General features: G+C 43.5%; 3 protein-coding genes across 3 annotated transcripts; 1 reads left to right on the plus strand and 2 right to left on the minus strand.

The window, feature by feature from the left end:
- Positions 1 to 3: 3 nt before the first annotated feature.
- On the minus strand, positions 4 to 8813 carry vcp (valosin containing protein). Its single transcript, XM_053420504.1, has 17 exons — positions 8653 to 8813; positions 6944 to 7055; positions 5875 to 6047; positions 5637 to 5779; positions 5389 to 5519; positions 5172 to 5303; positions 4871 to 4973; positions 4331 to 4464; positions 3959 to 4094; positions 3068 to 3180; positions 2622 to 2786; positions 2394 to 2516; positions 2080 to 2292; positions 1674 to 1982; positions 1244 to 1399; positions 999 to 1153; positions 4 to 567 (listed from the first exon to the last, which is right to left on the minus strand). The coding sequence occupies exons 1-17, from the start codon at positions 8667 to 8669 to the stop codon at positions 462 to 464; spliced, it is 2421 nt and encodes an 806-aa protein (XP_053276479.1). The 5' UTR covers positions 8670 to 8813; the 3' UTR covers positions 4 to 461.
- A 279-nt stretch (positions 8814 to 9092) lies between these two features.
- Positions 9093 to 15019, minus strand: fancg (FA complementation group G). The gene is made up of 14 exons (XM_053420505.1): positions 14854 to 15019; positions 14071 to 14155; positions 13843 to 13968; positions 13551 to 13723; positions 13275 to 13431; positions 12765 to 12895; positions 12499 to 12645; positions 12180 to 12340; positions 11991 to 12057; positions 11516 to 11832; positions 11397 to 11437; positions 11115 to 11288; positions 10420 to 10534; positions 9093 to 9643 (listed from the first exon to the last, which is right to left on the minus strand). The coding sequence occupies exons 1-14, from the start codon at positions 14926 to 14928 to the stop codon at positions 9550 to 9552; spliced, it is 1863 nt and encodes a 620-aa protein (XP_053276480.1). The 5' UTR covers positions 14929 to 15019; the 3' UTR covers positions 9093 to 9549.
- A 2833-nt stretch (positions 15020 to 17852) lies between these two features.
- LOC128438586 (neurofilament medium polypeptide) lies at positions 17853 to 21769 on the plus strand. The gene is made up of 4 exons (XM_053421182.1): positions 17853 to 18603; positions 19905 to 20104; positions 20207 to 20331; positions 20432 to 21769. Exons 1-4 carry the CDS (start codon positions 17853 to 17855, stop codon positions 21687 to 21689), a joined length of 2334 nt encoding a protein of 777 aa, XP_053277157.1. The 3' UTR covers positions 21690 to 21769.
- Positions 21770 to 23635: the final 1866 nt, after the last annotated feature.

Raw genomic sequence — 23635 nt, forward strand, 5'->3', positions numbered from 1 at the left:
TGATAGCGCCCTCCATTTCGTGAGATTTTATTTTGAACAACATAACCTTGACAAATTTGTAATACATTAAATGCTACTGTTTATTTAAAAAAAGAGAGGAAGTCATTAGCAATATGTTTTTTCTTTTCTTTTATGATCGAGCATAGAATCCCATCACTAAAGCCATTCATGTTGGTTGTGATATACTGAGAATGAGGCCACTCAATAAACCCCCCCCCCCCCCACACCCCCAGAATCCCCTCCTCCCACCCCACAGAACAAAAAAAGTGCAGTCACTCACTCACTTTCCATTTTCAACCTCCCCTTACCCCCACCAACAACAAAACCAGGGCAAACCAAGCAGTTACATGCTTTCTCAGAGGGAAATCATACAAAAAAGAAAATGGAACACATGAAAGAAGCACAAAGTCCTAAAAATGTGGAATCTGGTGAGAATTTGTACAGGTGTGATCCCGGTACATTTATCCGTAAAGGTCATCGTCGTTGTCTTCATTGAACACTGGACCAGTGCCAGTTCCTCCGGTGCCATGGGCTGGACCGGTGCCGCCTGCGGTACTGGAGGGAAATCTGAAAGACAAAGGAAAAGTCATTCATCTATTTGAAACCTGGGAATAATCCTGTGATACAACAGCTCCAAATATTTCAGACTGATTTCTTTCTTGGATGTTTGGAGTAATCGGTTTTCTGTGGTCAACACTAAAACTGACATAATAAAGCTATTTAAAAACGTTTTCATACAGCAGATTAAGGCTGGGCAACCAGTCAAAAATCAATATTATCACCATATGATTTTCATCAATACAAATATATCAAATTCAATAAATATATTTAATAACATTGACTGATGTCTCTTAAAGATTTGTCTAAAATTGACCGTTCTTATTTCACTCTGCTGCAGTATGGGCATCAATCATATCAGGCCTAAACCATTCTTATTTACATGATCTCATTTTATTCAATCTTAGACACAAATACCAACTTAAAATTAGAAAAAGTACCTGAAGCTGCCAAATCCACGGCTCTGCTGCAGTGTCTGAGCAAACATCTCATATTTGCGGATGTCATTGTCACTGACAGAGCGACGGGCAAATCGCATAGCCTCCTCAAAGTGGTCCTTCCTGATCTCTGGCACAGGATCGTCCTCTTCCACCTCCTGTGAATAGAAAGTTTAAGGGATTATGAAAGAGCCCAGAAGTGGAGCAGTAGAATGCAGATCATTATCAACAAGGGAAAAAGTTCGAACCATAGCTGACGGGTTGGTCTGCCTCTCCCTCTCTCGGCGGATCTCATTCTCGATGCTCTCTCTAATGGCGAGCTTACACGCCCTCTGGCAGATCTCTGTAAGGTCAGCTCCAGAGAAGCCGTTCGTCATCTTGGAAAGGTAGTCCAAATCCACATCCTGTCAAACAAAAAGAAATGTAAGGAACAAGCTAGGACTGATCGGTTTTCATTCTGTTCTTATTTATCAGAAAATAAACATTGTGACTTGGTCTACATGAGACAGTTATGAATTTCTTTTTCAACTGAATGTCTCAAGGAAAGGTTCAGAATCAACTTGATGTTGAAAACCAACTGGATGATAATTAATGGGAGTATTAGACAGCTGACTTCAAAGTAAACATTTCAAAACAAATCATGGTACCAAAGAAACCTTATGGTGCCTAATGCGTCACCTTGCTGATGGGACTCTTGCGGAGGTTGGCCTTCAGGATGCTCATCCTGCTCTTCTCGTCAGGCAGTGGGATGTAGATGAGCTGATCCAGACGGCCAGGTCTCAGGATGGCGGGGTCAATGATGTCTGGTCTGTTTGTGGCTCCAATGATGAAGACGTTCTTCTTGCTGGACATTCCATCCATCTCGGTCAGGATCTGGTTGATGACGCGGTCGGCTGCTCCACCACCATCTCCCACGTTGCCACCACGAGCCTTGGCTATGGAGTCCAGCTCATCAAAGAACAGAACGCATGGGGCTGCTTGACGAGCCTGGAGACATGACACAGACACGCAACATAGTCTTAAATGTATTGTCTAGTCAAATTGGCTATAATCAGAAAGATTTTGTAACAGCCTAAACTCTTACCTTGTCAAAGATCTCTCGGACATTGGCCTCAGACTCTCCAAACCACATGGTGAGCAGTTCAGGCCCTTTGATGGAGATGAAATTTGCCTGGCACTCATTTGCGATGGCTTTGGCCAGAAGAGTCTTACCACAACCAGGGGGACCATAGAACAGCACACCCTTGGATGGAGTCATGCCAAACTTGAGGAACTTGTCTGGATGCTCCACTGGGTACTGAATTCCACAGGAAAGAGATAAAAAAAACAAAACAGTAAGTGACACAATCTTAATTTAGACATTTTGTGATAAGTTTTAGACATGAACTCTCTTCATACCTGCACCAACTCCTGCAGCTCCCTCTTGACATCCTCCAGACCTCCGATATCCTCCCAGGTGATGTTGGGGACCTCAACAACCGTCTCCCTCAGTGCTGATGGGTTGCTCTGGCTCAGGGCCCACTGCAGAACAGGGTTGAGTGAGTCAGTGGTAACTCAGAATATCTTTATATACTGTGGCACCATCCTGCCATCACCCAATAGCAAATACCGCAATACAAGTCTTACCTTGAAGTCATCCATGGTGACAGCAAGCGAGTTCATGACCTCAGCGTCAATGGTCTCATCCTCAAGGTCAATCAGGTCCATCTTCTTCCTGATGGCCTGAAGGGCAGCCTCAGAGCAGAGGGCAGCCAGATCTGCACCCACATGTCCATGAGTCTCATTGGCGACCTATATTAAAACAGAGAACCCAATATTTCTTAACAACATCCATAGTCTTTAACCCTAACATATAAAAAGGTATTATACTGGTACATATACTTATGTCGCTTAACTGCGGGTAACTTTCATATGCATCATGTGCAAATAGAGCTTTAGATTACATAAAATAGTATTGCATGTAATTTTCATTGTCGTTTCATTTGTAAGTGATAGACAATCAACAACATGACCCCACCTCTGATTCAAAGATGAGGAGTCATGTGACTGCCGGAAAAGAAGTGTGTACAAACCTGTTCCAAGTCAACGTCATCAGCCAGCTTCATGTTCTTGGTGTGAATCTGAAGAATCTCCAATCGGCCAGTGGCGTCGGGGATGCCAATGTCCACCTCCCTATCGAAACGACCTGGACACAGAAGGGAGGGTTCAAACACAGACTTTGAACGCACCATCTGCAGGAATGTGTTGCCTCCTGTCTAATAGTCCAGCAACAAGAGAAACAACTTAAACGGTGGTGACGCGTTTATAAAGTTAACAGCTACACTTCAAAGTATCTACCAGCCATTGATACTCTCACAAAATCCATTGCTGATCCTTTGTCAAAGCCATCAGAAACATCCAACCATAAGCATTTAAAACTGTAGCTGCAGTGTTGTGAGAAAGTGACGCACTGGTGAACTGCAGAGTCAACTAAATAAACAGCAGTTTTAAGCAGTGACATGACAACATGAGGTAGTGAAACAAGCAAGCAGACCAGTGACATTTCATCTTGTGTAACAAGACCAGTGAAGTAATGTTGGTTTAATATTACATTTCACTTAGAGACAAACACATTTTCCTGCTGAGGTAACACTTGCCAAAATAAAAATAAAGACTTTTCTAAAGTGGGGATATTCAACATATCAACATTAGTTTAGTATCATAGGTCCACGGATGGCTATGGGTATACTGGGCAGCTATGGAACGCAAGGACAAATAAAATATAAAAATCTCAAAGGCTAACAAAGACTAATCTTACTATTCTTTATTGAACAACCTGCAAGAATGATGCTAAAACAAAAATGAGACGTGTGCCTAACATTTTCTAAAATGTGTTGTAATGGTTGAAACTGTCACTGATCAGTGGATGCATCTCGTCCTGATCTCTGATACTATATCCGAGTAGATACTTAAAAACAACTTACCAAATCTCCTCAGAGCTGGGTCGATGCTGTTGGGTCTGTTGGTGGCAGCCATGACAATGACATGAGCTCTCTGTTTCAGGCCGTCCATAAGAGTCAGGAGCTGAGAGACAATGCGCCTCTCCACCTCTCCATGGGTCTAAGAATAACACAACATACATTCAAATTACAACTCTATCCAAAAATGAGTGACTGACAGAATGTCAGCACTTTGTCTGATGATGATGGCAATGAAACAAAGAGCCAGTTTACTGTTCAAAGTGACCAAACCTTAAAAAAAAAAATTCAAGATGAATACACTACTATTTTTATTTATTACACTAACAATAGACAGTCATATTCAGCTATCCATTTAGTTGTCCTCTTCCCGCTCACCTTCTCTCTCTTGGGAGCAATTGCATCAAGCTCATCGATAAAGATGATGGCAGGGGCATTCTTCTCCGCTTCCTCGAAGGCCTTTCTCAGGTTACTCTCGCTCTCTCCTGCCAGCTTGCTCATGATCTCAGGACCTACAATGGAGATGAAAACATTTTGATTTCACAGGAAACCTCATGGAATACACTAGATTCAACTAATATCACAAGATAAACCACTATATTTAAAGTAATAGGTTCCAGAATGTATACAATACACACATGGAAAAACTACAGCCATACAAGCAATTTTCTAACTGGTAAATCTTAATCATCGACAAATATACATCTTCCATTTGACAATATAACTAAAAGTGAGCTGCAATCCATAACGCTTCATGAAAAAATGATGTAGCGATGGTGTAAAAGAAAAAAAGAATCCTCATAGTTTATCCTAGCAACCACAAGCAGATACTGTCAAGGACAAACACAACATTATCATTTAATGTCCCTGACTGGGCATAAATGTGTATAGAAGATAAACATATAGGGAAATTCGCACCATTAATCAAGAAGAAGAAAGCTCCAGTTTCATTTGCCACAGCTCTGGCAATCAAGGTCTTTCCAGTTCCAGGGGGTCCGTACAGCAGGATTCCACGTGGGGGCTGAAAGGGGGTGACCACAAGGTTTTATTTTATTAAAAACAATCTTTTAATCAGCGCTCAGTGTAAACCTATACACATTTTGTATGGGACAAAACTTGACATTATTTCCATTTTTTTTTTACAGTAGATCCTTGTAAAATTCTAAACAGAAGGCCAAACTCTTAATTTATTACTCCAAGCAATAGAAAGGTGCCGTACCTTGACTCCAATGGCCTTGAACAGTGCAGGGTGTCTAAGAGGCAGCTCCACCATCTCTTTGATCTGAGCTAACTGCTTCCTCACGCCTCCAATGTCATCATAGCCCACCTCATTCAGGGACTCTTCCTCATCCTGCATAATTCAACACATGATGTATAAATTTCACGGAGGTTTATTTTTGGTTAATGTTGCCTGGTGCACTGTTCCGACTACCCACCTCTCTCCTGATTGGTTCTCCCTCACAATGGATGACTGTATCAGGAGCAACAATGCAGTACGGGGAGGGATCGGTCTCCACCACCTTGAACTCCACAGCACGCATGCCGCCTCTGACCAGGAAAATATCACCTTCACATGGTAAAAGACAACACTGTTTATTTTTCGACAAAGAGAGCCACATCGTAGATTTGTGAATCATCCAGGCAAATAAAGACCTTTGTCCTGACAACAGAAATTTGAATTCACCTTTGCGGATTGGCCTGTAAGCCTCCAAGAAGTATGGCTTCAGGTAAACCTCAAACAGGTTGCCAGTGATTCCTTCTACTGTGTCATCGATTGGGAGGACATGGATCCTCTTTCCGTACTTCACATCGGGACATGGTTGAATGCTGAGGCAAAAAAAGGGGGGACAAAAAGACTTAGCACCAATTCACTTTTAAAGGACTTTGGAGAGAACGTAAGACAAGTGTGTGTTTCTCCCCACCTAATGACATCACCCAGACGGACCCTCAGATTGTTGCGGACCACTCGGTTCATCCGAACCTTTTCATCAGAACAGGTGTCATCAGAGAGCACGATGCAGACAGTCTCCCTCCTCTTCTTTCCCTTCATCAGCACCGTGTCTCCCCGGAAGAGCTGCAGCTCGTCCATCTTGGTCTTAAGACACATTATAGAAAGCTATTACAATCTCACAGTTAAAGTATTTAAGATTTTAGAATACAGGCCAACTGCCAGTAGATGCTAGGGACAAAACTTCAGTTGTGCACCTTAGCGTCATTGAGTTTTTACAGGCCAAACTTGAAGGTACACTGAGGCTAAAGGTAAATCTGACTGGCCAGTGGTTACCGGCTTGTGTGGCAGTACTATGAAAGCCATATGGCCCACTCAGTAGATCTGACACCATTACCTCTATGCAATTTTAAAACAAAGGACAAGATAAGGAATATCCCTTGCATGTTCTACTGCACCAACTAATGCCTACCACCAGTTGATGTTAGCAGATATCAGGAATATATCTGCAGTTGCGCACCTTAAAAAATATCATGAATTTAAAAAATAGGGCTGTACAATATACAATATGAAATAAATAAAAAAAGCTATCGCTCGTCGCGGCAATATTTTCATCATAATTTTAGTTTAGTGTCCTTCCACACGCCAGATGCAGGCTGGATAGTTGCATGAGGGCAACACAAACCAACACAAAATAGAATGGGTTAAATCTAAACAGGTGGAGGACCAAGCAAACCAAGAAAATTCAAGGAGTAGCAAAAAGAGGGGCCACCTCTGTCACATGGATGCAGTTAGAGTATGAAAACTGACCAGAAAGCGATACTGAGAATGCGGCCACATATTGTTTCCCAGAACAGAATCATACAGCATTAACTTCTGGTACCAGCTAAACAAGAATCATATTGAGTGCTCAATATAAACCCATTGAAAGATGTTATTTTACAAATTTACATAGGATATGAATTTGATTTTGGTCATATCACACAGCCGAAGTTTACAAACATTGCTGATCCTTTCAGCCATGGATAAAACATTCTGTTTACCTGAGAGAGAGACACCACACTGTTGTCTTCATTGATGGATTCATCAACAATCAGTCTGTTGGGTCTGCTCTTCTGTTTCAGAATTGCAGTGGCTAGATCATCATTTTTGGATCTAAACAATGAGACAATGATAAAGACTTAAGACATTTCATACAACCAGCTTTGCATCAGAGGCGGGGGGAACTTAATTAATGGAAGACAGATAACGCTTTACTCCTAACATGTTCATAAGTAAATGGATATTAGGTTTGAAAACCTCACTAAATACACCCGTAATGGACCAGGTTTCATTTCTTGGGAAGACCTTAGGGATATATGAACACCCTGTTGTGGAACCCCAGGACAGCTGTAATGGGGTCATAAGTTAAATAAATAAAACCATTGCTGACATCACAAAACAGGCTGAGACAACAGCTTCTAAAGAGGCCAGGCACAGTTTGTACTCCATTGTGTGAAATACTCCATTGTTTGGCTCTACTGTATTTTTGCTACATGCTAAAAGTATAGTTTGTGTTTTGTTCTGCTGTGTACATGTATTTCTTCTGTATTGTAACTGCACTTTTATTATTTAACTATTTATTATAAAGCCTTTTTATGTAATAGTTAAATAAATTATCGATATGGTAGAAAGCATTATCTAATTATAGTTTTACATTATAAACAACAATCAGCCATGTATCTTGGTGTCCTAAAGTCAAAACGCGTCCTTTACATAATTTGCCAATTACAATAACTGAACGTTACATAAGAGGAATCATCAACGATGCCTTCATATAAAAAGCCTATGAGAACGCAACCTCGAGTTTCTAGAAAACTCTTCGACCCGTTTGGTAGTTTCTCTTTCATGATGATAGCATGCTAATGGTAGCCTGTAAGCTAACAGACTTGCGAGCAAGCGAGCCCAGATGACACGGCAAAATAATTAGAAAAAAAACTTTGTTAGCTAGCTAGACTGTCCCTTAGAATGGCAAACGCTCAATTTCTACCGTTATAATAACAATAATATGAATACACATATGTACTGCTAACGTGACAGTCGATTACACATTCATTTGATGAGTTTATTTCACGAGTATTTAGCTAACAGCGAGATGGAGCACAGGTAAATTCTCGACCGTTAAATGAATAGCCAGCCCCGTTAGCATGCTAGCTTCGGTGCACTGTAGCGTTAAACAGCTCGATATGGAGTTAGCCATCCTACTGACTAACGTTTTCATTCGTTATTCTGTCGACTAAGTTTGTGACATGTGCTGAAAACGTGTATTTATTCCGTCCGATGTAACATCAGGCTCCAACACGAGCCATTAGCCGGCGGATAGGCCAACTTGTCGGTGTGACGCTGGTTGACTTCGGCCTTGACAGCGTTGCTAAGCTAGCGTTAGCAATCTAACACGACAGCAATGACTGCGCTTTGTCAACCCGCTGTCACTCAGCTGACTAAATAAACACCGATAACCGACCGTCGACAACAGTTTAAACAAGTGCCAACAATCCATCGGGATTCATACCAGGGGTCAGTGAGTCTGCAGTATTAACTAATTCATTAAATGGACGAAGTGCGGAGGCTGGAGTGGCTGACCCCATTAGCTCCCCGGCTAGCTAGCTCGGTAATGTATTAGCACCCGTTAACAGACCATCGTATGACGCCAGCCACTTCAAGGATATTAACTCAGAAAAACGTATCAAAACTGGTGTCTATTTGTACTTACTCCCCTCCCGAGGCCATGGTCGTCCACCTGGAATACTATTAATAAATAAAGTCTAAATGTTTGTGAGGCTTCACCGGTTCTCGATTCTCAACGTTCTCCGTGATTTCACACGAAAGAGAGCAGTCGTTTCCGTGCTTTTCCTTAGAGTTATACCGTGGACTGCATGCATCCCGCGCTCTGATTGGCTGGGGTCTATCCGACAACGTCAATAACCAATCAAATGACGTGCTGTCTATCGTCACAGGGAATATTGAGCTGCTACAGCCAATTACAAAGGAGCGGGGGTGTTACAAGTTTCATCAACTTTTCTGTTATTGGTCCGTCACATAACTGGAGTCACCCAATTGACGTTATCCGCGTTGATACTGAAGAAACGTGAAAACATGGAATTAGTCAACTCTAATCTTGAGATGAACAATTTGCCTGTGTGTGGACCTGTGTAAATTAACCATAGAGTTTTATTGATGAGAGGAATGCACAAAAAGAGCAGAAACACCGTTTATGGTGTCTATCTTTCATTATATGTACTATAATCTGTATAATCTATATACACATATATTTATAATGTATATTATTTATAACAGTCAAGCTTACTATTGCGTGCCCAATATACACTTTTTCTTCTAATAAATCATTTTTTATATATTTTGAATACAGTCTGTTCTTCAATAACCAACCTACTGTACAATATGTCTAGTTATCTTATCTTATCATCATTATTTTTTTTCTTGGTGTCCATAACACTTTCACCCTTAACGTCTTCACAATACACGTCCTTCCACTGTCCTTGTAGATGCATGTTTGTTGTGGGCATTGGTTTCAGTTCACAGGCCAGAGAAAGTTGATCCTGTTCAGTAAGCGATAGGTGCGTTCGTCATGTGTCCCTCTCCGCATTGACTAGGTAGAACCAAGCGTCTGTATCCTGCACCGCAGCTCTGTGGAGTCCAACAAAGGGCCAGTCTGGGGTTCCCACAGGTACAACGGAAGACCCCTGTAGTGCAAAGGGCAAGCAGAGAGTTAGAGGAGTCAGAACATATGGAATGTGTTCTACTTATATAAACAACCAACAAAACTAGCTTGAATTCATTTCTTTATTTGTGGTGTCAAAATACATTTCAAATGAGTTCTTCTGTTAGGAAATGTGTCCTCTGCTGAGGAGAAAAATTTAAATGAACACTTTAAAGAAACTAGCTGAGAAAAGGATTGCAGTCCCTTTTCAGTGGACAGCCCAAGTTGAAAACCTACAGTTGAAGTCACTATAAGTGTTCCTCATTATATATACTCTAGGTATTTTATCAATCTAAGCAGTGGAATGTGGCAAACCACTACAGATTCTGCATTTCTCCAGGTGAGACCACAGCCATCTGATCTAATCTCCCCTCATACTAACAACAATGAATGTAAACAACATTATGGAATATTAAACACTTCATTGTTTTTTCTGTAATTTTAACAGAAATGTTTTATGCAGACTAGGTCAGTTACACAATGCTTCAGTGTGATGTGGGAAGCGTCTGTGTTCCACTCACTCGACAGATGCATGGTCACATGATTTCCTGACCACCTGTGTGGTTTGTACAATTAAAACCTACCACCCCACAGTGAAGTATTAGGTCACAAATCCATTTAGTGATGCAAAAAAGTAGCCGGGTCACCCGAGGTGCCTTTTTCTGAACAGAGCTTAAGCGTACACTTTGCATATCACACACCACACAACATAAACCACCAAAATTACCGAAGACATTGAATTTTGAATGACAGTCTTACTCCACTGATGATTGTGTGGCGAAGCTCCAGGTCTTTTCCCAACAAGCTGCTGCCTCCTGTCTTCTGCCAAGCCTCCACAGCACTTCACCGCACCACAGGCCTGCACCCACACACTCTGAGACAGCACATACAGTATAGCATGACAACGTAGTCTTACAATGGACCACCACACAAACCCAACACAGACCCCCCTCAGTCCTGGTGGGGCATTCATGTCAATACCAACGGTTCTTAGCTCATACATGAGGACAAATGTAGGAGATAGGTCTAAAGCCTTGAATGCAGAAGTAGAAGTGAAGATCATAGATACAGTTTGTTTATTTGTAACCAGCAGCTCTTTATCAAAGAAAAGAGACCAATTGAATAAAATGAACTTCGCTTTCTGTGCAACCACTGCTCAAATCAACAGACATTTATTTAATTTCATAATTTGATGTGAATACGTTAATCAATATTTTCATCATCAATATACTCAACAAGAAAGTCTCACAATATGCTGAATGATTTTGAACAGGGAAAATTGTTTATCTTAACTTGAGATTACCAACAACAAAACTAATGGAACATATAGGAAAACATTGGGTTGTTTCATTTAGATGGTAACTGTTATGTATACACCTAAAATGTTTGTGTATGACTGAACTTAACCCTTCTAAAATCATTTGTCCAAAATAGCTGTGCTACATAAACTGTACCTGGGAATGCCTGCAGGCTGAGCAGGAGGTCCCTCAGTGCCTCTCTCAGTCTGTCTGTCTGCGTGAAGCTGATACCCCTACCAGCAAGGGAAAGCCCCTTCAGCCTTTGGAGAATACACAGATCTGTCCCTTGCTTGTCAACCATGTCTGCACTGGGGATCTGTGGTTGGAGACCTGGAATTGACCATCAACAGAATTAAATCGATAAATAACAGTAGCTGGAATTTTATTTTAAAGGGGCAATTTCTCTCTAATCTTCAATAAAGTCAGTAAAGTACTAACCTTTCTTCTTAAAGCGGACCTTCACCAACAGGTTGATACACCTGAAATTCAGAATACAGTGTTACAGTGTGTGTTGGTTTACTAATATGATAATTTTATGACTGAAAAAAGACAGAGACCTTGTGTAGTGAGTCACAGCTTGTTTCCAGTCCTTTAGGTGAGTGTGGCAGTGACCCTGCAAGAGGTAGGCGGCTCCAGACCAGAGCAACATCGCCATCTTATCTTCGCCCGCCGCACTCACACCCCTGGTCTCAGCCTTACTCGTCTCCTCTGGATCCTCCATCACCAGCCTTTCTGGCAGCAGGTCCATTGTCGTGTTGATGACTTCATTGCAAAGCGCCATGCAATCTGTAGACCGCCGGGCCATGAGCAAGGCAGCACCTCCCTCCAGGTAAAGCTCAGGCAACCTGGGAAGAGAAGGACCTTCAGCAGAGACCTAAAAAAAGAGACATTCCGCAAACAAATGTTAGTTCAAATCTGAATTCTTCCCCAAGGTAAATACATTACGGCTTCTAACAATAGAGCTTGCACATAAATCTATTCAGAAGTTAATTATTCATTAACTTGCATGTCTGTCAGTGTTTTTTCTCTTACTCCATGTTGATCTTCGGAGTGAAGAGCAGCCAGCAGGTCCAGATAATACTCCACACCCTCTGACACTCTGCAGAAACACCAACCACACCCATTACCAACCTCTGTGCCCTCTACAGGTCTGTCCAGTTTTGAATAGTGGCCACAAAAAGTAAGAAACAGAGACTTCCAGCTGCATGCTGGTCTTCTCACCTCTCATGGAGCACACACGTCAGTGCCAGATTGTGAAGGACGGAGAGGGCAGAGGGAACTGAGAGCAGGCTGCTCAGTGATTGGCTGCAGAGCAGCAAGGACGGGGAGAGGAGTTGGGTACTGGCCAGAGCAGGCACTGTGGCAGAGGGCAACATCAGAGTCTGTGGGACAAGAGAGGTTGTTATGCTTCAATATATATTTGAATATGTGTCAGGCAATGCAATTTCTTATGTATATCTACAAGACAAATGTTGAGAATCATTTTTGTCTTACCCACTCGAATGCATCTATGTATATATAATATGTGTGTGTTACTCACTGAGTGCAGCAAGCGCATAGCTTGTATTTCAGCCTGTCTGTTGCCCAGCTGTCTGTAGATGAGCATGCTCTGGTACAGAGCGCACACACAACATGAGTCAGTTTCCAGCGCCTTCATGTAACACTGCAGTGCCATCTGAGGGCAGCTCTGGTGATAAAACCAAACACACACTTCATGTAAATGTGTGACACGTTTTATTCCAAACCTGTTTGGGCCCACGCATGATGCATGCTATTACTCTGATAGAAATAGTAGTTTGAACGTACCATGTGGGCTAGGCAGGAGCCTGAGAGGAAGTGTACGTGTGCTACTAGAGTTCTGGGGGCCGACAGGGAAGAGGCTTTCTGCAGACCAGACAGCGCTTCTGAACTCTGGCCCTCACTCAGACTTTCAGCTCCTTAATGAAACATACAGAGCACAACAAGACAGAAGATTAAATTCACAAGATGAAATTCAGTGTTAAGAAAACATTGAGTTACTGGCAGGTCCTGTATCTGGGTGCCTGCATCCACAATTTACTCTTTTCTCACAATCATGATTCAAACACAACACAGCAGTTTATTTGCTCCTACAAAACTTTGGTTGCATTTGGGAAAATAAAGAGTAGAAATTATACCAAGATAAACACAGAAAAGACGGAGCAGAAACTAAAACATTGACTCTATGTTTTTAATTCATTAACTCTATATTTACATGTCTATATTTTAGTGGGGTCAGAAAATGACTGTATCTGATATTTCAATATGCTTTAATAAAAAATAATGAATGCTCCAGACCTTGGGCAATAAAAGTGCAGATCTGCAATAATTCAACAAGCCGTCTTGGGTCTGTCACCAATCGTGGAACATCAGTGCACTTTTCCTTTTCCCCCTCACTCCTCTTTTCATCCCCATCTCCAGTACATAGTGTCTGAACCAGAGAGGACAGCTCCTCCTGCATCACAGGAAAATAAGATAGTAGTTTAACACAGTAGACAATAGAGTGTGTCTGCGCATGTTCATATCAACATCAAACAAGTAAGGTAGAAACACAATATAAAAACAGGATCTTACCTTAAAATCATGTATAGTTTTCATCTGACAGGTGGCCAACCATATTACCCACTGCACACAGAGAAGTCGCAGCACACAGGAATTCAAAGCTTTGTTTCTAACCGATTTGAGAACCGTTCTCCAAAACGCAGGAAGGTCTGAAGTGACAGGGTCATCTCCTGTCATCTGTAGAGCTGCACCAAGCAAGAAATCAGAGCTAAGGAATCCTTTATCATGACATGACACTGAGTGGCATTAGTTCCTGTGTCTTCCACATCTATGATCTTGTCATCATTTCACAGCACAGGCCTACCTCTCTGCAGAGTGTGTGTGAGGAGCAGCTCAGCTTCTCGGAACTGAGACTGAGCAGTAGATAATAAGCAGGTGTTGTACACCACTGACAGCTCCAGGCGAGTGTGGTCCGCAAGAGGAGGAACACCTGCAGGACAGAAGAAAGAAGGAGATGGAAGAAAAATAAACGTAAGAGCTGAAGTCCCAACGTCACAAATCACTCATTTGTATTATCAAGATCATGAAGCACCTTGGATTTTCCTTAAAAGTTTGTGGAACTCAGAGGAACACGTGGTCCGGTTCTGATCTCGGCTCAAACCGCCTCCTTCCTGCTGCTGAAATGATCAAAGTAAGATCAAACTGAAAACACAGGTATGTTATGTGGAATCTGACCAACACATTTACTCAAGTCCAATAGCTAAGTCAGGTAAAGAAGAAACAAGAGATACCTTGACTAGATGTAGTTAGAAGTTACTTATCAAAAATTCCTTCTTCACCAGTTACATCCAATAAATCCTTCTAACACGTTATTGCATCTGTATATCTAATATAATACAATATGCTGTGCTATAATATAATATGAACAATTCTACTCGATGACAACTTTACTTACTACTACGACTTAATTACTGTCGATGTTGGACGTACATTTTTCTGTCAATTCTTGTGTACTTTTAGTAAAATACTACTTTGAATACAGGAGTGTGGTGTTGCTAATGTAAGTTACGTTAGAATGTATTAATACTTCTTCCACACTGCTCATTAGACAACATTATTGATCGTTAAACTAAAACAACAGAATAAATAAAAAACATAATTCTGTTTATGTACAATAAAATAAAATACTGTAGTAAGTTACTAGACAGTACAGGAATGGGTTTAACGCTACTTAGTATCACATAATTATCATTTTTACTTTCCTGATCTATTCTCCAGTGTTAGCATATGAATACATCACAGTATCACTACAGTATTCGCAGTATCACTACAGTATTCGCAGTATTACTGAATAGACGTTAAACTTGTGTCTTACTCGTTCCCTCCACTTGTTTACCAGCTCGTTGTTTTCCTGGAGCCATGTTGTTAATAAGCAGTTTGGCTGATGCATGTTTTCATCACTGTTTATCAAAAAAGGGGAAAAAATGGTTGTTGTTTAGTTCGAACTTTCCCTCTATGCTCGTTGGTGTCAGGGGAGGAGGCGGAGCTAACACCGGAAGTAAAAGCTCACGGGTGGCTCAGCGAGGCTGTGCTGCCCCCTGTGTTCACACGGGGAACTGACACGGGCGGGCCAGTCGACTGACCACCAGGTGGCGCTGTGACAGAGGCCAGTTCAGTTGTGTTCTGCAAACTTCAGTTTGTCACAACAATAGATCACAACCAGCAAACAGTGAAGAGCTGTTTGCTTTGGATTTTTACAATGCAACAGTAAAGATACAGCTGCAGACACACAACCTTGACATATTCAGTTTTACTCTGTGTGTCCACTGCTTTAATAATCAGCCATTCTCCCAGTGGCACGCTGCCACACTCACATGCACACACACATTCAGGTATAAACACAAGCCAAAGCTTTAATAGTATTATTGCTGAGTCATCCCTGCCAGGACAGCCATTTTTTGAGTGTCCCTCACAAGGTGACTCCCTCTTTTCTCACCCACTTCCTCCCCCCTCCCCTCGTCTCCGTCATCAGTGCATCATCTCGCCCCCCCCCCCCCCCCCCCCCCCAACCACCATCGTCTGCCTGTGTCCCAACTATCCCCCCTGCTCTTCCCCTGTCTCAAGTCACTGAAAGCTCTAACTATACCTCCATGAAAAGAGAAAAAAAAGGGGAGCTCCTCCACTGCTCCACAGCACACACTCAGGCACTTACAGTTGCTTTGACTCACATAGTGCGTACAAACGTGGAGATATCTTGCAATGCAGTTCTCTACATGAGACACGTTCCACCATTTTCTGACATTTTACTCTGCATCGATCCTGCTATTTTCCATCCCCGTCTCACTCTGCCCCGGTCTCTCTGTTCCTGCAAGGACAAGGTCACCACAGGGCAGCAGCCTCCCAGCTCCCTTCTGCAATTCACTCTCAGTGTCCTCAACACAGCAAGACTTCAGACGTCCAGTCAAATCGTTTTATTAACCTTTAATCAGAGTATTCACAGTTGCCGGACACTGCTTCTCCTCTGTGACACACTGCCAGGGGGTCTGTGAGAAGTTCCAGGATCCATTGGAATTATGTTGTATGGATTGTCTGTATTGACAAGGTGAAATTTATACAAGACAGTTATCTTGCGTTGCTCTTTGACATAACTAAGAAAACAAAAAGGCAATGTCAAATTATTCACAAGGACATTAGATCTCTTGTAGGGGTTCTTGGCAGAGAAAAAATAGTCATCATATGTGTAGCAGGAAACTTTTCATAATTTCAGCGCCCTCTTCTATCGTATATATCTAAATGTGGTTGGTAAAACAGACGTAGAATGTCGGGATGCCACAGATACTTGTGGTCTCTGGCCTGACTTGGCTGCTGAATATATTTACTCACTATAATCCCTGCAGTAACTGCTGATAAACCCTGAATGTGGCTCGTTTCTTTCTTTTGCGGAAACAGCCACACTCTACTGAGAGTGGTCGTCTTTTTCTCCAATGTTGCTTCAAATAACATGATATTGACGAACATGAGCCACCGAACATGAGAGGCTCACAACCTGACCGCTGAATTCTGCTAACTCTGCACATTTATTCTCATTTATAAACCATGAAGCGAGTGAAGTGATGAGAGGGGGTTGTACACATGTTATTTCTGTCCTGCGTGCCCCTCAGTCCCACGAGCATGGGAGTTGTGGTGCAGGACCCATTGTATGTCTCCATCATGCGTTTAAACACATCTGTGAAAAGGCTGTAATGGGTTCTACCTCTGAAAGTAAGACATTAAGACTTCAAACAGACATGGCTGGTGGGTGATGTGTTCTGTTGCATTGGTTCTTCAACATCCACTCAAAGGAAAAACACAATAATCTCTGTGTGCTCCTTTAAGGAATGCAGGGTAAACTCACTCACCCTGAATTTGAGTAATCAATAGGTGCTTCTCAGAGCAGACGTCCCCTCAGACCAGCACACACCGCCCCAGTTTTGTTTTGTGTTACAGTGTGAATGCTGTATCATCGCGGCTAAGTGGACACCATCATGATGTGCAGGCGCTGTGATGCTGCTTTATGTCAGCGCTGTCACATGTCGCGTTGGGCCTGCACCACCTGCACATCTGGAGATGTCAACCACAATTGAGCAATAAATAAAAAGTTGAAAGATGAAATGCAGCTTTTTTGTGTTTAGTGAGACAGGGGGGAGAGAAAGAGAGAGAGAGAGAGAGAGAGAGAGAGAGAGAGAGAGAGAGAGAGAGAGAGAGAGAGAGAGAGAGAGAGAGAGAGAGAGAGAGTCTGTCAATGGCCAAGCAGTTGAGAGAAGTCCCAGAGGGGGGGATGGCGTGGATCTGCAAACTCACACTGCAGCAGCAAAAAGAGCATCAGCAGAACACATTGCACACCCACACAATCAGTTCACTTATAGCCACTGCATATATAGAAAAAACACAAACACGTCTCCAAATGTTAAAACCTTACAAAAAAATCTACAATTTATGAGGACCTATGTGATTTAAAGGGCTGCCAATAGGCTAAAAATGAATAATGTCTCATAATAATAACACATGTGGTCAATTTGTTTTGGACACAAAACCACTGAAAGATCTGAAGTGAAGTGTGTTATGTCGGACAAACATTTATAGCAAGTTAAAGTATAATTTATGTTGTTGCCTCAGTGAACTAAGCCTCACTAACTCAGTGAAATGCCCTGCAGCTCATCTTCGAGGCACCACACTGGTGAGGTTGTGTTCCTGCGCATCCAGTCGTTTTCTGGGGAGAAGGTGTCTCTTTAAACGAAGCGTGTGCTGCTGCTGACTTGTCACTTTTCCCTCCCTCCTATATAAACCCTGCGCTGCCCCTCCTGCTGCAGTCACTTCTCCTCCGGCTCGGCCAACATGAGTTTCACGGTGGACCAGCACTTCTACGGCCATGGCTCGTACCGCAAGGCTCGGCCAGCCCCCGTGTCCTCCAGCGGCTTTCAGTCCCAGCGACGCCGCGTTACCTACAGCCAGCCGTCCTCCGCCGACAGCCTGGACAACTTCAGCGGCGACATGACACGGAGGAGCGAGAAGGAGGTCCTGCAGGCTCTGAACGACCGCTTCGCCGGCTACATCGACAAGGTGCGCAACCTCGAGATGCACAACCGCAACCTGGAGGCGGAGGCGGAGGCTCTGCGCCAGAGCCAGGCGGGACGCTCTTCTGTGGGGGAGCATTACGAGCGAGAGCTGGGCGACCTGCGGGGTCTCCTGCAGCAACTGACCGGGGAGAAGACCCGCGCTGCCCTGGAGCACGACCACCTGGAGGAGGACATCCAGCAGATGCGCGTCAGGCTGGAGGACGAGGCGCGCAACCGGGAGGAGCTGGAGGCTGCAGCCCGCGCCATGAACAAGTACGGAGAGGAGTGCCGCATGGCGCGGCTGGAGCTGGACAAGAAGCTCCGCGCCCTGGAGGAAGAGGGCGTTTTCCTGAAGAAGAACCACGAGGAGGAGGTGTCCGAGCTCCTCGCTCAGATCCAAGGTGCAGAGGTGAGCTTCGACATGCGGGACTCGGTCAAGGCGGACGTCACCAGCGCACTGAGGGAGATCCGCGCACAGCTGGACAGCCACGCAACCAAGAGCTCAACGCACGCAGAGGAATGGTTCCAAGGTGAGTTGGATCCAAAAGTTTAAAACAAAGATTTAAAGATTAATTTGAAATGGGATGTATTATAATAGCCTACAGGGACATATGGTTTAAAACGATAAGGGAGCGTTGTTAGCGGAGCAGTGATGGACCTCTGTCCATGGTGCTGAACTCGGTGATCTCATCGCTTGATTGTGCACTTAAATTATTGTTATGTAACTTCTAAAATATAACGAAATTTCTCTGTCAGCATTTTTATTTGTCTATTTTTGACTCATCGGTCCACTGTGATGCACTTCACTCACTTCTGTGAGAGATGCTATTCGAATAAAGTTTGATTGATTAAAGAAGTAAAATCTAAGGTGACTTAGGGTGAGTGAGCAGTGGCCAGGTAACCTGTTGTTATGCTAAAACTCTGTAAACATACTGACTTCTACAGATTGCAGAAACCTGGCAAACAAAGTAAATTAAAACAGACAATCTCTTAACACAAAATGCTCTGAGATCAAGATTAAAACAATATGAACCTCAGTATAAATACTGCGCTTTTCTGTTGGTGCATCATTGCTGCAGAATGATCAATTTAATTCAAGGCGAGCACTGCAGGTGTGAGATGCACACAGAGAGGCAGGAGACAGCACTCTCACTCTCACAGTGGGTGTGTTATTGCTTGCTGTACGTCTGCTTGTTGTGTTGATGGATCTTGTCCTGAAACTCGACATAACACTGTTGTCATGCCAAGGTCACCTGTTAAAGCAGGTGATGCTTCATCACTGGGCTCATCGACTCTCTTTCTCTCTGCTGTCGTGACTGCAGGGTACATAGACCTAACCTGCACTTTTACAGAGTAGGAGTCAAAGAGTCTGCTCAAGTATGTGGGGTGAGATGTACCACTTTGATATTGAGCCTCTAAAGGCCGATAAGGGCTGTATGTGAAAATAATTTCAAAGGCACATCACGCCACTTAATGGCTCTACACATTGACACTAGCAGTAGGTTTACATGCTGACTTGATAGAGCCATTGAAAGGTGCGAACGGAATGACCTTCCCCCGTGTCCAGCTGACTGCAGCACTGAGGGTCATTAATGCTCGAGAGAGGAAGCTGAGTCAGACTGGTGACTGACACATGACCACTGTCAAGGTCACTCAGGCCCCCAGTGGTGACTGTATCTGAGGCCTCCATACAGAAGAAAGGTCAAACGTCTTTGGACATAAAAAACTCCTATGTTTGCCTGTGTGCTGAATAAGAATTCTTAATTTAAGTGACACAGCAAACATCTCTGCAGACATTACAAGTGATTTCTTATGTTTGCAATTCCTGCAGTTCGTATGGAGCGTCTGTCTGAAACCGCGAGGTCCAACCATGATGCCATTCGCGGGTCCCAGGAAGAGATTGGGGATTACCGCCGTCAGCTCCAGAGCCGCACCATTGAGCTGGAGACCCTCCGAGGAACCAAGGACTCACTGGAGAGGCAGCGCATGGAGAGCGAAGACCGACACCACGATGACCTCAACTCACTACAGGCACAAACACTTACCTTTTACAGACAGAACCATTAACTGCTCATCCTGTCATACAATCAGTGTCATCCTTGACTTGTTGCACTGTGTGTTTTTAATTTGCAGGAGACCATCAATCAGCTGGATAATGAGCTGAAAAACACAAAATGGGAGATGGCCAGCCAGCTGAAAGAGTACCAGGACCTGCTGAATGTGAAGATGGCTCTGGATATTGAGATCGCTGCTTACAGGTTGGCCGGGGTTTCAAGCTCACATGCAAGTTTAATTAAATAGATTCTTTGAATTCTTAATGTCATTTTCACTCACTGTGGATCGTTGTTTTTAAAACAGGAAACTACTGGAGGGCGAGGAGAAGCGCTTTGTGTCAGGAGGAGCTCCCTTCTCCTACCTTGAAGGTAGATTCTCTGCCCACCTGAAGGTGAAAGCAGATGAGATCTCAGACACAGTCATCGTGGAGGAGCAGACAGATGAGACCCAGGTGACAGAGGTCACAGAAGAGGCAGATGAGGAAGAAAAGAAAGAGGACGAGGACGAGGCTGGAGAAGAAGAAGAGGAAACCAAAGAGGAGGAAGAAGAAGGTGAAGAAGGAGATGATAAAGAGGAGGATGGTGAAGGAGAGGAAGAGGATGAGAAAGAGGAGGAAAATAAGGATGATAAGAAGGAAGACAAAGAGGAGGCAGATGAGGAAGAGGAGAAATCCAAATCCCCTCCTACAAAATCCCCTCAACCCAAATCCCCTACTGTCCAATCACCAGAATCTAAATCTCCACAAAAATCACCAGAATCTAAATCACCAGCAGCCAAATCCCCGGCAATGACGCCTGGAGTTAAATCCCCGGCAGGAGATGAGTCAAAGTCACCCGCACCTAAGTCACCTGTGTCAAAATCCCCACCAAGCAAATCCCCTGAGTCCAAATCTCCTCTTCCCAAGACCCCTGAACCAAAGTCTCCAGAGAAAGAGAAGGCCAAGCCCATCGCTGCCAAAGACACCCCTAAGGAGGAGAAGAAAGATGAGAAGCCTCAGTCTGTCAAGGAGGATAAGAAGGAGACAGAACAACCTGTGAAGGAGGAGAAGAAGCAGGAGCCCAAAGAGAAAGAGCCTGAGAGCAAGGCAGAGAAACCTGACGAAAAGAAAGAAAGCAAAGATGATGAAGCACCAAAGAAGGATGGTGCTTCAAAACCTGCTGCTCCCAGCAAGCCCGCAGAAAACATGCCGAAGTCTGAGGCTAAAGAGAGCACCCCCCCTGCTAAAGAGGAAAAACCTTCTGCTCCAAAATCAGAGAAGACCGAGCCCGAGGTAAAGCCTGCCCCTAAAGCTGAGCCTGAGAAAACAGAAGGCAAGAAGGAGGAGAAGAAACCAGAAGAGAAGAAGCCAGAGGAGAAGAAGCCCGAGGAGAAGAAGCCAGAGGAGAAGCCTGCTTCTAAACCTGAGCCTGAAAAATCCGACAGCAAGAAAGAGGAGCAGAAGCCTGAGGAGAAAAGCAAGACGAGTAAAGAGGAGAGCAAGGACGTGAAGGAAGGAGGGAAGGCCGAGAAATCCTCTAGCACTGACTCAAAGGAGAGCAAGGAGGAGAAGGCCAAGAAGTAAGACTTGAAAAGCTGCGTTTCAGGGTTAGAGTGGTGGAGATGCCAAAGACCTGAAGGAGGGCCGGGCAGAGGCTGGAGGCACCCAGCAGTTCAGACTGACACCGCAGCGTCCAAAACTAAGCAGGTCCTGGTATGTAAGCAATAGTGCTTTGTGTAGCAAATAACCCCCTGCTCCCTAAGTATGGCCATTACACACCCCTGATGCTTCTGATGTATGACTGTAGTGAATGCAGAATGCTCGTAACTCTTTATCTGAATGTGACGACTGCCCTTAATAAATAACAAGTGCATTTAAACGGAATCCCGCTGACGGGGACCGCAGGGGCGTGCTGTACCTACACGAGCCTTCAAAAGGGTAGAGATGTCAAAAACAATGTCAAGTTATAGATTGTGACAGAATATAAAGAAATGTATATTTACGGAGATACAAATGTCTATATTATATTAATTACACACACGTCAGTAAGGAAGACTTGAATTTTGCTTGTTGTGCACCTTAACGCAGCTTCTCCCCGAAAGGTGAACGGCAGCGTCTCACTCCTCTGGTCTGCAGCGCTAGGACAATGATGACTGTGCTATGTATAAACTGCTGAGCATATGCAATATGAAACACAAAATAAAGAATGAAAAATACAACACAAGCAGATTTTTGTGGGGGTTTCTTAATCTGTAGTACACACTCGCACATTACATACATATATAATTTGACCTCAGCTGAGGTGAACATAAAAGTGCAGTGTCGACAGTAATCTTACAAAACGTGAGGCCAAAAGGTAAACGCTGTAACTGCACTGCATTGCGGCGGAGGAGGGGGGGGGGGGGGGGGGGGGGGAGCTGTACTCTCCCTCAGCAGCGACTGCACCCTCCATCATGTCTCAGTGACCACGTTCATGCATTAACCAGCAGCAGAGCGTTTGCTTGCTTGCCCGTTCTTTCCACTCCTGCCTCACAGCTTAAGGGTCAGTTCACACACTACCATCAGTCCCCTTGTCATCATGGCACACCTTCCACATCTCATTATTAATGCATAATTACCACAATTATCAGATGTATTTATTTGATATCATGAGTAGGATTAGAATTCATTCATACCAGAGCTTCACTTTTGAAACGATTCAAAATTAATGCCCGTCTTTCACTTTATGACTTCCAGTGACATTTCAACTCTTTATCTGTACATTTCTACAATCTCTTAAGGAAAAAGTGAATCTATATTTCTAATTGGGTTTACTAAAGAATTCTGCAGCTGGTGACAAAACCCAATTGCAATAGCATTGCATCTGGTGGATACATTCTTTTTTTTTTGCATTTAGATAGAAAATGAACAAACTAACCGCTCTTTTAATTGTTTCGTTTCAACTGCGACTACTCTCAATGCAAACAGAACAATTTGCAGTCAACTTGTCGAGCAAGAAGAGCCATCTGGGTTTAATATATGTAAACTGGGATGGGAACTTTTTCAGTTTGTCCAATCTATATAATTTGTTATTTTGCTCTTTGAGAATCAAGTTGAAAAGATTACATTAGTTTGGACAGTATCTATCATTCGTGCTGCACACTGCCAACTGAGTCGAGCACGCCCCTCCACTTCCTCCGGCTCTCCATACATGCGTTTTTACACATGCGTACAATCACTCCATTTGTCTGTGTTTGTGTCAGAGAGAGACAGAGAAAGAGAGAAAGAGTTTTCGCTGTACTTGTCCTGAACACCATAGAACTGGTATCAGTATCCTAAGTCATCTGTTTTATTAATATTACTGCAACCAGGATGATAAGAGTAGTCAAAGGCCAACGGTAGACTATACACCAAATATCATCTAGCCTAGACATGATTCTCTGTGGAAGTGACTCAGCTCCTGTCAGCTACGAACCAGAATGGCATAATAATCAGCTAGAGCAGACGACACCTATAAATAGAGCAGCACAGACAAGTGAGGGTAGAGAGGA

This window comes from Pleuronectes platessa, chromosome 4 (assembly GCF_947347685.1).
Source record: "Pleuronectes platessa chromosome 4, fPlePla1.1, whole genome shotgun sequence".
In the NCBI taxonomy this organism is placed as follows: domain Eukaryota; kingdom Metazoa; phylum Chordata; class Actinopteri; order Pleuronectiformes; family Pleuronectidae; genus Pleuronectes; species Pleuronectes platessa.

What these genes read in the sequence shown, in the direction of transcription:
- LOC128438586 (XM_053421182.1), top strand. Translation starts at nt 17,853, where the DNA reads ATGAGTTTCACGGTGGACCAGCACTTCTACGGCCATGGCTCGTACCGC. An exon ending in ATGACCTCAACTCACTACAG is followed by an intron (nt 20,105 to 20,206) that starts GCACAAACACTT and finishes TTTAATTTGCAG; the next exon opens with GAGACCATCAATCAGCTGGA. An exon ending in ATTGAGATCGCTGCTTACAG is followed by an intron (nt 20,332 to 20,431) that starts GTTGGCCGGGGT and finishes TTTTTAAAACAG; the next exon opens with GAAACTACTGGAGGGCGAGG.
- fancg (XM_053420505.1), bottom strand. Translation starts at nt 14,928, where the DNA reads ATGCATCAGCCAAACTGCTTATTAACAACATGGCTCCAGGAAAACAAC. An exon ending in AAACTATACATGATTTTAAG is followed by an intron (nt 13,432 to 13,550) that starts GTAAGATCCTGT and finishes CCTGTGATGCAG; the next exon opens with GAGGAGCTGTCCTCTCTGGT. An exon ending in CTATGCGCTTGCTGCACTCA is followed by an intron (nt 12,341 to 12,498) that starts GTGAGTAACACA and finishes CTTGTCCCACAG; the next exon opens with ACTCTGATGTTGCCCTCTGC.
- vcp (XM_053420504.1), bottom strand. An exon ending in GAGAACCAATCAGGAGAGAG is followed by an intron (nt 5,304 to 5,388) that starts GTGGGTAGTCGG and finishes TGAATTATGCAG; the next exon opens with GATGAGGAAGAGTCCCTGAA. An exon ending in GCAAGAGTCCCATCAGCAAG is followed by an intron (nt 1,400 to 1,673) that starts GTGACGCATTAG and finishes TTTGTTTGACAG; the next exon opens with GATGTGGATTTGGACTACCT.